At 36.7% G+C, this 12,948-nt stretch overlaps 1 protein-coding gene across 1 annotated transcript in view; it reads left to right on the forward strand.

Moving 5' to 3' along the window:
* The window catches only part of LOC106874793 (ras-GEF domain-containing family member 1B), a 97,011-nt gene that overhangs the window by 62,606 nt on the left and 21,457 nt on the right, over positions 1–12,948 (forward strand). Inside the window, exons 9-11 of the mRNA XM_014922648.3 lie at positions 7,085–7,150; positions 8,217–8,282; positions 8,514–8,606. Coding sequence (XP_014778134.1) covers positions 7,085–7,150; positions 8,217–8,282; positions 8,514–8,606 — 225 coding nt within the window. The remainder of the gene's footprint in view (positions 1–7,084; positions 7,151–8,216; positions 8,283–8,513; positions 8,607–12,948) is intronic.

Consider the following 12,948-nt stretch of genomic DNA (forward strand, 5'->3'; position numbering starts at 1 on the left):
ACTTGCTCTAAGTGCCAGGCAGTGAGATTGTATCCAAGACCACATGGTTGTGAAACAAGCTTCTTAACCACAACAGCCACCCTACGCCCTGGAACTAGAAAGTTCTGAGTTGCCGGCAGGGGCTCCAAAAGAATTTTATGCATTACAGAATAGCTGTGTTGTTAAGAATTACACTTCTCAACCATAGGATTTGGGGTTCAATTCCACTGCATGTTACTGTGTGCAAGAGTCATAAACTGTAACCTTGGGCTGACTAATGCCTTGAGAATGAATACATATGGCACTAACACACATAAACATATATGTACTAACAAACATGCATACACACACAGAAACAGATGTACATGTACACACAGAGATACACATTCATAAACACACACATACATAGACATAGATATACATACGAGGGGGTATTGAAAATTTCCTGGTTTTAAGGGTATCACAAAAGGCCTGGTTGGAGGCCCAAACTTCCTTTACAAGACTTAGAAAAACTGAAGGACTGCTGCAATAAGTGTGTAAATCTGAGAGGGAAATATGTTGAATAAAATCATAATTAACTGATCCTCCTGTATTTTTCTTTTACCCAAAGTCAGGAATTTTTCAGCACCCCCTCATACACACTGACAAACGCACATACAAAACACAGACATGCGTACATTCACACAGAAAGATCTGTTGAAGCAATTGAAGGAGCTGTTCTGGGTGGATATTGTTGAGAAATTGGCCTTGAGACATCTTTGAGTTAAAAAAAAAGAAAATGAGAAATACAGGGGAAGGATGTGGGGAGTGACCTGGTAGAGGTAGGGGAGAAAGGGTGTGTTTTGAGAGACAGAGAGAGTATAATGATAGATGAATATATAGAGAGAGAAAAGGAAGGGATATAGGTGGAGAGTAAGTGTGTTTGATTCAGACTAGAGAGAGGGGGAGAATGTAGAACATAGAAAGAATGAGAAAGATAGAGAGGGTGGCTGTATAGAGGAATAAAGAGTCTTACAGAGAGAGACAGACGGGGAGAAAGAGAGAGAGAGAAAGGCAGTGTCTATGTACATGTACAAAATAAAAGAGATGACTTAGAGAGACAGATAAACAGAAAGAGAGAAGATAAAAAAATAAAAGAAAAAAATGACTTGCGACTATAAATGTAAAGTAAACAAAAGATAAAGAATAAAATAAAAAAATATATCAAAAAGAAGAAAAATTAAAGAAACATTTGTTTCAATTATATAATAATAATAATAATAATAATAACAATAATAATAATAAATTAAATTTCCTTTTTGCTCCTCTTTCTTACATTACAGGATATTGGTGTGGTGTTTGTTGGTTTATATGTTTGTTAAGTAAGAGAACTTAAGTGTAACCAAACCTTTGTTGTCACAAGATAGACTATATTTAGACTATATCAGTGTGTGTCTTATGCTACACACACACACACACACATTACGTATACACACCATGACAGCATGAAAGGCAGACATTAAACGATGATGATGATACACACATTCACACAGATATATGTAATATATATATATATATATATATATATATATGTTACATGGGCAACAGGGAAGGGTGTTTCAAACAACAATAGCAAGACGATTGCTGATGACTACTGCAATAACTACTATCAAATGTTAAAGAAAAAATTAATAAGTCAGCAACATTTTGCTTCAAATCTTAAAATAATTTACTTGAGACATTGTAACCAACAAAGAAAGCTAGAGCGAAGTAAAATGTTTCTCATGTGAACTAGCTTACATAATAATAATAATAATAATAATAATTCTTTCTGCTATAGGCACAATGCATGAAGTTTTGTGGGGAGTGGGAGCTAGTTGATTATATGCAACTCAGTGCTCGACTAGTTTATTGACCTAGACAAAGTAGACCTCAGCAGAATTTGAACCCAGAATGCCTAAACATGGAAAATACATCTAAATATTTTGTCCAGCTTGCTGACAATAATTATAATAATAATAATAATCCTTTCTAATGAAGGCACAAGGCCTTGAAATTTTGGTGGTGGGGACTAGTCAATTACATCAACCCCCAGTGTATCACTGGTACTTAGTTTATTGACCCCAAGATGGTAAAAGGCAAAGTCACCCTCAACAAAATTTGAACTCAGAACATAAAGATGGATGAAATACTGCTAAGCATTTTGCTCAGCTTCCTAACAATTCTGCCAACTCACCACCAATAATATTAATAATAAGAAGAATTGTTTTTACTAAGGCTATACAATACTGTACCAACGATGTAATATCTAGTGGTGACCTTTCACATAAAGGTCAACAAACGGTTATGCCACTCTCACATGACAGTTATTCCTATTTAAAGACCTTAACACCACCTGTTCTCAGGTACAGACACACCTGTTAAACCCGATTATCACTGATGTGTGTCATAGAACTTGACATTAAGTTGTGGTGTCAATGTAATTAGCTCGTTAGCATCAGTGATCTGATTTAATCTTTAGACTTTTAATTAATTTCAGATTTTGTTAATTATGTGGTTGTGTGGTTTAGAAACTTCCTTCTCAACTATGTGGTCTTGGGTTCAGTTCCACTGTGTGGCATCTGGGGCAAATGTTTATTAATATAGCCCCAGGCTAACTAAAGCCATGCGAGTGGATTTGGTAAATGAAAACTGAAAGAAACTTGCCATATATATATATATATATATATATATATAGGTGCAGGAGTGGCTGTGTGGTAAAAAGCTAGCTTACCAACCACATGGTTCTGCGTTCAGTCCCACTGCATGACACCTTGGGCAAGCATCTTCTACTATAGCCTCGGGCTGACCAAAGCCATGTGAGTGGATTTGGTAGATGGAAACTGAAAGAAGCCTGTCATATATATATGTGTGTGTGTGTCCTTGTTTGTCCACCCCCACCATCACTTGACAACCGATGTCGGTGTATTTACATCCCTGTAACTTAGCAGTTCGGCAAAAGAGACCGATAGAATAAGTACTAGGCTTACAAAGAATAAGTCCTGGGGTCGATTTGCTCGACTAAAGTCGGTGCTCCAGCATGGCCGCTGTCACATGACTGAAAGAAGTAAAAGAGTAACCCTTACCTGTTCAATATAACCTAGATTTTAGAATTATGGTTATATTAAACCTTAACGGAATACGATTAGTATCTTAGTATAAATAAAGCCACCGAAGAGTTAAGACATCTTCTGCCTCCACATCATCACCCCCACCTCTTCTTTTCCTCTATTTGTTGTAATTACTTTCCTGACTCAATCTTAGTAATTAGCAAAGTAATTAATTTCACCAGTGGTCTTTAATAATGATTTTATCATGATTACAATGCAATAGATTGTGTATGTGAGTATGTATATATGTATGTATTTATGTGTATATGTATTTGCAGATGTATGTGTATGTATGATTATATGTATCTATATATATAGATGATTATAGATATTCATGTGTGTGTGTGTGTGTGTGTGTTTGTGAGTGTATATATCTATGTATGTGTATGTATATGTATGGATATCTATATGTGTATGTATATATCTATGTGTATATGTTTGTATGTATTTGCACATGTATGTGTATGTATAATTACATGTGTCTATATATGTACGATTATAGATATTTATGTGTGTGTGTGTGCTTGTGCATGTATATATCTATGTATGTGTATGTATATGCATATCTATCTATCTATCTGGCACATAAAAGACACCATTTCGAGCGTGGCCGTTTTCGTGCGGGTGACACGTAAAAGCACCCACTACACTCTCTGAGTGGTTGGCGTTAGGAAGGGCATCCAGCTGTAGAAACTCTGCCAAATTGGATTGGAGCCTGGTGTTGCCATCCGGTTTCACCAGTCCTCAGTCAGATCGTCCAACCCATGCTAGCATGGAAAGCGGACGTTAAACGACGATGATGATGATGATACGTATATGTGTGTGTGTGTGTGTATGTATTTGTATACGTACAAATACATTTATGTATGTATGTACATGTGTGTGTGTGTATGTACGTATGCATGTATGTTTAAATGGCTGACTAACCAGAGGATATTAGATAATCCTAACAAATGTATATCTGTCCAACGTTAATCTGATGAAAGGACGATACAGAATATAAAATCACCAAACTGACATAAGATTTATGAAACCGTTAGGGGTCAGCCACATGATTTACAGCATACAACCCCACAGATTAAGGATGGCATTATCTCTATCGAATATCTCTATTAAGGTAGCGAGCTGGCAGAATCGTTAGCATGCTGGGCAAAATGCTGAGCCGTATTTCATCTGCCGTTACGTTCTGAATTCAAATTCCACCGAGGTTGACTTCGCCTTTCATCCTTTCGGGGTCGATAAAATAAGTACCAGTTATATGCTGGGGTTGATGTAATCGACTTACTCCCTCCCGTGAAATTGCCGGCCTTGTGCCAAAAATTTGAAATCAATATATGACCACACTTAATTTTACAACCTCTATGTTTCTCTTTAAGATCTTTACAACATACCAATCCTTCTACCACTTTCTCCCATTCCCACTATCTCACTCACTTCTTTACTCTCTCTTTCTCTCTTTCTCTCGACTCTCTCTTTCCTCTACCTCTCCTTCTATTCTTCCCCCCTCGTTTCCTGCCCCTCTCTCTCTCTCTCTCTCTTTCTCTCTTTCTCTCTCTCTCTCTTTCTCTCTCTCTCTCTCTCTCTCTCTCTCTCTCTCTCTCTCTCTCTCTCTCTCTCTCTCTCTCATTCATTAGATTTTCAGTCAGGAATATGTGCTTTTTTCATTATTGTTATTCATTTTTCTTTTTAATGAGTTCATAAAACTGTTGTTTATCATCGTCACCATCATCATCATCATCATCATTATCATCAACACCATCAAATGTTTAATTTTAAACCTATTTCCCCATTTTCAACATATGGTTTTAATCATTCGCTTTATGTATCTTACTTTTTCATCTTTTATTTGTTTCCTTTTTTGCTATCTGTTGTGTGTATATGTATGTGTGTGTGTATATATATGTATGTGTGTATATGTATGTGTGTGTGTATATATATGTATGTGTGTATATATGTATGTGTGTATATATATGTATGTGTAGATGTGTGTGTATATGTATGTATTTTTGTATGTATGTGTGTATGTATGTATGTATGTAATGTATGTTTGTTTGTGTATATGGCAGTATGCATGTATACAACGTGCGGTGGTGGAGGGGTGTGCATCTAAGAGCCAGCTGTCAACCATGTAAACTGTGTGGCTGAGTAGCATGTACCATGCTCTCACTAATTGTTATAGGTGCCTGTGTAATCACAGCTGACTTAGACACCCTCTCTCCTTTGAACCAGTGACATCTCCAGGATGTGACAGAGAGAGAGAGAGAGAGAGTTGTACCTGTACTCAGCTGCTACTCATTTTTAGCTGAGTAGACTGGAGTAACATGAAATATCTTGTTCAAGGATACAGTGTCTGCCTGGTCCAGAAATTGAACCCATGATGTTTTGATTGAGACCCAGACACCCTGTTCACTTACCCATGCACCTTCACACACTCACATACACTTACATATTTCCATAAATATATATGTATGCATATGTATGCATATGTGCATTTAGGTTTGTGCATGTGTGTGTATATATTATATATATTTATATATACTAGGTTGAGGGAAAAGTTTGTGCACTGTGTTAATATAATGATTTTTAATGCAAGAATTTATTCAAAAACAACAACAACTATTCTTCAAAATAAAGACCATCATTTCCCACGACCTTCTGCCAATGATCTGCAAATTTTTGGATTTGGTCAAAGTACCAATCCTTCAGTTTTGAATCAAAAAATTCTTGACAGGCTTCTTCAGCTTCGTCGAATGACTTGAATCGGTAACCTTTCATAAAGTGCTGCATTCATCAGAAGGGACTATAGTCAGATGGAGCAACGTCTGGACTATAGGCAGAACTTCTACACTGTCCAATTCTTCAATCTTGTTGCTGGTCTTTCTAGCAGTATGTGGCCTTGCATTGTCTTGTTGAAACAAAGCACATTTTCGACGATTACAGTGAGTCACCATTGAACATGACATGAACTGAATGGGGACACACCCCACAAAAATATATAAAAAGAGTATTATTTTAACACAACACACGAACGTTTTCCTCAACCTAATATTTGTGTGTGTGTGTGTGCTTTGTAGTATTTGATCGGGATCTTTACATTTTGAGTTCAAATTCTGCTGAGGTCAACTTTGCCTTTTGCCCTTTTGGGAGTTGATAAAACAAGTACCAGCCAAATATTGCGGCCGATGTTACTGGCTTCCCCCTCCCATCAAAAACAAAAGCCGAGGTTGACTTTGCCTTTCATCCTTTTGCAGTCAATAAAATAAGTAACAGTTGAACACTGGGTGGGGGAGGGTGGGGGTAATGTAATCGACTTACCATCTCCCCCTAACCTGCTAGCCTTGTGCCAAAATTTGAAACCATTATCATTATTATTATTATTATCATTATCATTATCATTATTATATGAAAACTCAGCTTATTTTGTTGGGTATGATGGAAAGCGTCAGCTGTCCACAGCCAGCAGAATAAGGTGACACTTGTTCACTGGTCATGCTTCAAGGACCCTGCGAAGAATTCTTGCAGTTCCAAGCAATGCTGATTTTTGTAGGTGTTCTACCCGCATACTTACACCAATCTTTATTATTATTATAATTATTATTATTATTATTGTTCAGTAGTTTTATTTTTATAACGTGCTTTCACTTCACTACCGAGCGCAGTTCTGTGTGCCTTGGGTATGTGCTGTGGTTTGTTGTGATGCTCTTATGGTTACTGTATTGAAAGTGTTTTGCGTAGGATGTGTGCAGTGCCCAGTAGTGCAATTTTCTCTGTTATTATTGTTATTATCATTATCATTATTATTATTATTATTATTATTATTATTATCATTATTATCATTATTATTATTATCATTATCATTTTTATTATTATTATTATTGTCATCATTATTATTACCCCCATTTATAAACTTTATTATTACTATTGCTGTTGTTATTATCTTCATTTAAAAATTCTACCAATTTTTCTCTTTTGACCAGACCGACATTATAGATGTTTGCCCTGACCCATTAACATTGGCGCAACAACTGACCAACGTTGAATTGGTAAGTATTTCTTTTTTTTTTTTTTTTTTTTTTTGTAACATACACATAAACATTGACGTAAATAACGGCACTTTTCTTTGTGTCTGAAGATCATGCAAAAGAGTAGAACACCCTCAAGTGGCTATGTAAACCGATCCTTGATGCTGCAGTACTTCTCTTCCTGCCTGCACTTGTTAGTTTTAAAGTGAGAGTCAGTCTGTGCAATCCGATACCACACTTAGGACTTTAGAGATCTGATCACAGTGGCTCAGCAAGCTAAGACAGCTGTGGAACCCAGCAGGTTGCAGGCTTTGCATTCAAGTGGTCGTCTCTCAGTTGAATTGGCGTACAGGGTTGGAGAGCTCCACCTAGCCTGGAGATGCTGGAAGAGTGTCAAAGAGGGCACCTGACCACTTGAAGGACTCCACTCCTTTATTTACTGTCGAGGTTGTCTGTTTTTCTTTTTTCAAGGCAGTCACGAGGTAGTGAGGGTTTGTAGTGGAGTTTCTTCCATGACACGACACCACTACTGGATGCAGTCATATCCAGGACTTACCAATATGAATATTGCAGAAACATCACACCAACATGTTTTATTAAGTATTAAAATACTTATCTCATAAGGGCACATAACTCTATTTAGCTCAGTTTGCTGGGTTAACAATGGGTATGACATAATTTTTCTTCTTTTAGTAAGATTAATCCTTTTGATACCAAAACACATAATACAGGATCCTAGTTATATTAAACAAAACAAACTCTACAAGGTTTAAAGTGTTTGTCATTCATTTGTTTATTCAATTTATATCTGTTTTTCCATGCTAGCATGGGACGGATGGAGACTTATTGTAAGGTAGTATTTTACAGCCTGTTGTCATTCCTGTCACCAATTAACAGAAAATTTTGATGGAAGGTTTTAATTTAATTCTCTTTAAAAATAATAAGTTTGCTTCGTAGATCAAGAGGCAGTTTTGAATGGGTCGGTATCAAAAGGTTTAGCAGGAAGTTAAGGATTAGAGACAAAAATTAACCTTTTATTTTTTGTGTGAATTCATTTTACCAATTTTTAAATCTCTGTAATTTTCAGGATCGTTTTTCCCACATTGGAGCTGAAGAATTTGTTTGTGCGTGTGTTAAAGATAGTATCAATGGTGTAAGTATCGTCATTCTAGTTTATTCATCATTTCACAATAATTATCTTAGTTTATTGATCTGCAGATGTTGGGAGAATCTTGTATTTTGTCCTAGCTTCAACATAAAATTTTGCTCTATCCATACAATATACGTATGCATGTATGTTCACACAGACAATGTTCTATTGCAACATTTTTATTTTTGTTAACTCAACTATTTTACAAAGCTTTATATTTTGCTTATTTCACAGAACTGTACTGGCACCAGCTCCACTTCCCATTTGGAAATCTACATACAATGGTTCAATCGACTGAGCTATTTTGTGGCCACAGAAATTTGTTCCGTAAGTCTTTCATCTACCTTCTTCTGAATCTTGTTCATGTTTCACCAGAACTCGGCTTTGAAACTTAGATTTTAACCAGTACACAAATTAACCATATATATATATATATATATATATATATATATATATATATACACACACACATACACACACACACACAGAGAATGCACCCTGCGGAATGGTTAGTGTTAGGAATTCATCCAGCCAAAAGCACATGCAAGGCAGACAGCAAAGCATGGTGCAGTCTTCTGCTGAGCCAGCTCCTATCAAACTGTCCAACCGATGATGATGATATATATATATATATATATATATATAGATAGATAGATAGATAGATAGATATGTGTGTATGTATGTATGTATGTTTATATATATATATTTATGTGGAGAATGGAGCAATATAATTATAAACTACGGTTTAAGCAATAAATTACCTGCCTCTGGATGCCCTCTTCCCAAGACGGTACCCATACAGGTGATCCCCAGGAGTGCCTCCAGATTTAAACATCCCCTGGTTGCTTGGATGCTTCAGACTACCCCTGAAGGATTGAGGCAAGCCTATCACTTACCTATATATATACATATATATCATCATCATCATCATCATCATTCTTTAATGCCTGCCTTCCATACTGGCATGGGTGGGACATGTATATATTTAAATGACCAATCTAAGATATAAACTACAATGTTATTAACGTGATTGTTTATACAGCACACACCCTATCATAAGCTAATTACACATGTGCAGAGTGCTACTCTATAGGAATGGTACAGCGTTGGTCTCCTGGAATGGTACAGCGTTGGTCTCCAGGAATGGTACAGCGTTGGTCTGCAGGAATGGTAGAATGTTCATCTAAATAAAAGCTGTGTAGTATTTAGTTACATCCCTGTATATTCTTAGCTCAAATTTCGTAATGGGGTGTTGAGGGAACCGGTAAGATAGATGTTTGAGAAACAATTTCTTTATAATTTTGATTGTAATTAAAATTGTCTAAATTCTTGAATTATTTTAATCTTTGATTAATATTTCAAGAGTTAATTAAAATGAAATTGATACTGTATTAACATAGATACCCCGTCTCTGCATATCTATCTATCCATCTATCTATCTATCTATCTATCTATCTATCTATGTCTATATATCTATCTATCTGTCTGTCTGTCTGTCTGACTGACTGTCTGACTGTCCCATCTGTGTTCAGCCCTGTGTGGCTAATAAAGAAAATTAAAGATCTATCTATCTATCTCTATTTATCTATCTATCTATCCATCTATCTGTCTTCATCTCTTTCTCTATTTCTGTATCTATCTATCTGTCTATCTATTTATATCTGTCTATATCTCTATTACTCTATCTTTCTCTGTATTCCTTTCTTTTTCTGTGTGTCTCTGTCTCTCTCTGTCTGTCTCTGTCTCTGTCTCTCTCTCTCTCTCTCTCTATCTATCTATCTATCCCTTTCTTTATATATTTATATCTGTCTCTATCTCTATTGTCCTATCTTTCTCTCTTTTTCTCCCACCCTGTCTGTGTCTCTCTCTATCTCTCCCTCTCTCTCTCTCTCTCACCCTATCAATCATTCAGTCAGCTCCATGAACATGATCTTATCACTTCTGACGTGGATACTGATCCACAATTGACGTCAGCGAAGACAGAAACAGACTCGGTTTTGTGGCTGATTGCTGTCATAGATTAGGGTACAGTACAAACACACACACACACACACACACACACACACACACACACACACACACACACATGCCTATATATACATATATATATATATATGCACATGCACACACGTATACATACAAAGCCTGTATATGTATGAACATATAAAGATATACACACAGATACGGGTGTATATTATATAATACACATTTTGTTTTGTATGCTTAGATATAGAATATGTACATACACACAGGCACATATATATCCATCTATACACATGTACATACATACACATGTACATACATACACATACATGTAGCCATACTCATAAACACACATAAGCTCACACATCACACACACCTTCCTGCACATGTGACAACATACATACATACATATACATCTACACATATAAGTACACATCAGATGTCACACAGTCACACATATCCACTTGTGACCTTACATACACACAAACATACTCACTTACATAACTATACACGCACACACACACACACACCTCCCTATCATATATATGCATCCACACACACACATACACATCCCCACATATGTAACTCCACGCAGTCACACACACCTTCCTACATGTGACCACACATATATGCATCCATGCATATACAAGTGACTACACACACACACACAAACACACACACACAAACACACACACACACACACACACACACACACACAATCATCCAGTATTCTCTACTGAAATATTAATTAAGGTAGTTACTATTTTAATTAACTAACCAGCACTCCGTAAGTAATGACAAGTGTCCCAGTTGATCTGATCGATGGAACAGCCTGCTCATGAAATTAACATCCAAGTGGCTGAGTGCTCCACAGACACACGTAACCTTAACATAGTTCTTAGGGAGATTCAGCATGAAACCAAATATGACAAGGCTGGTCCTTTGTAATTACTGGTACAGCTCATTTTTGCCGACTGAGTAGACTGGAGCAATGTGAAATTGACAGAAAGCGTCGCTGGGAATTGAACTCACGACCTTACAATCACAAGGCAAATACCCGAACCACTAAGCCTCGTGTTGTCTTAATTACTATTCGTAATTACAACCTAATGTTTATATTTCTCCAGTCAACCTTCAGTTTATATTTTTTACAACGCATTACACTGTCGTTTCTGTTTGCTGTGTGTTTAGATTAAGGCCGTGAGTGTGTATGTGTGCACGTATTTTGTGAATGTGTGTGTGTGTGTGTTTTTTTATCAGTGTGTTTGTGTCTACTTATGTGTTTTCGTGGCTGAGTGTGCAGCTGTATTCGAGCTTGTGTTGATGTGTGTATATATGTCTTTGTGTGTGTGTGTGTTTATTTTTATTGGTGTGTGTGTGTGTGTGTGTGTGTGTGTGTGTGTGTGTGTGTGTACAAACAAAAAATATTCAGTTTGCATATTGATATCTTTTATTAGTTTATTAAAAGTGACTTTCATAATCTCACACAATGACACAGACATTCACTCACATATAATATTACATGCAATTAAACACATACATACACTCACACAATTATACACAAACGCACACACACACACACACACACACACACACACACATATATATGCAAGTAATCCCACACATACAATCACACATGCTTACTCATACCCACAATTGACACACATACACAAACCCATGATCCCATGCACATACACAATTACACATATACAGACCCATAATTACACCCACATGCAATCACACAAACACTTACTCACACGAACACCCATACAAATCAAATCTCACACACACACACACACACAGAGTCTTTGATAACAAATAGCCTCATTATTTTCATGTGTTTCTGGTATTCCCTAACTTTTTTTTAGGAACTGCCATTTTATCTCGTTTGACCTCAACGTCTGCAAGTTGCGGTCATTACCATCACATTCAGCTGACACTCTACTTATCATATTCTGTTTATAATTAATTAATTGAACAGCTAACACTTACACAGTCTATGTTTGTCGTTACTTCTATAACTAACGCATGCAGTTATTTTAATTGTCCTCGTTATTTCAAGAAATTAAGGCAATCAGCTGACAGAATCATTAACACGACAGACAAAATGCTTAGCAGCAGTTCTTCTGGCTTTACGTTCTGAGTTCAAATCCTGCCAAGGTCGACTTTGTCTTTCATATTTTCTGGGACGGTCGAGCACTGGTGAGGTTGATGCCACTGATTAGCCCCTTCCCTCAAAATTTCAGGCTTTCTGCTTAAAGTAGAGAAGGATTATCTCAACAAATCGTTTATTTTGCTTGTTTCTGTTATTGGATTCTGGCCATACTGGGGCACCACATTGAAGGGTTTTAGCCTAACAAATTGACCCCAGGACTTATTTTTTTTAAGGATAGTATTTATTCTATAAGTCCCTTTTGCTAAACTACTAAGTCATGGGGGTCTTGTACAAACCAACATGGTTGTGAAACAATGGTGGACACACACACATATGATGGGCTTCCATACAGTTTCCATCTTCCAAATTCACTCACAAAGCATTGGTCAGCCTGAGGCTAGAGTAGAAGACACTTGCCGAGGTCCACACAGTGAGATTGAACCCAAAACCACATTGTTGGAAAGCGAGCTTCTTAACCACACGGCCATGGTGGCTACACCTCAAGTCTATTTTAAATTATAAATTTCTAAC

The sequence above is a fragment of the Octopus bimaculoides genome, chromosome 16 (assembly GCF_046866305.1).
Source record: "Octopus bimaculoides isolate indiv1 chromosome 16, ASM4686630v1, whole genome shotgun sequence".
In the NCBI taxonomy this organism is placed as follows: Eukaryota; Metazoa; Mollusca; class Cephalopoda; order Octopoda; family Octopodidae; genus Octopus; species Octopus bimaculoides.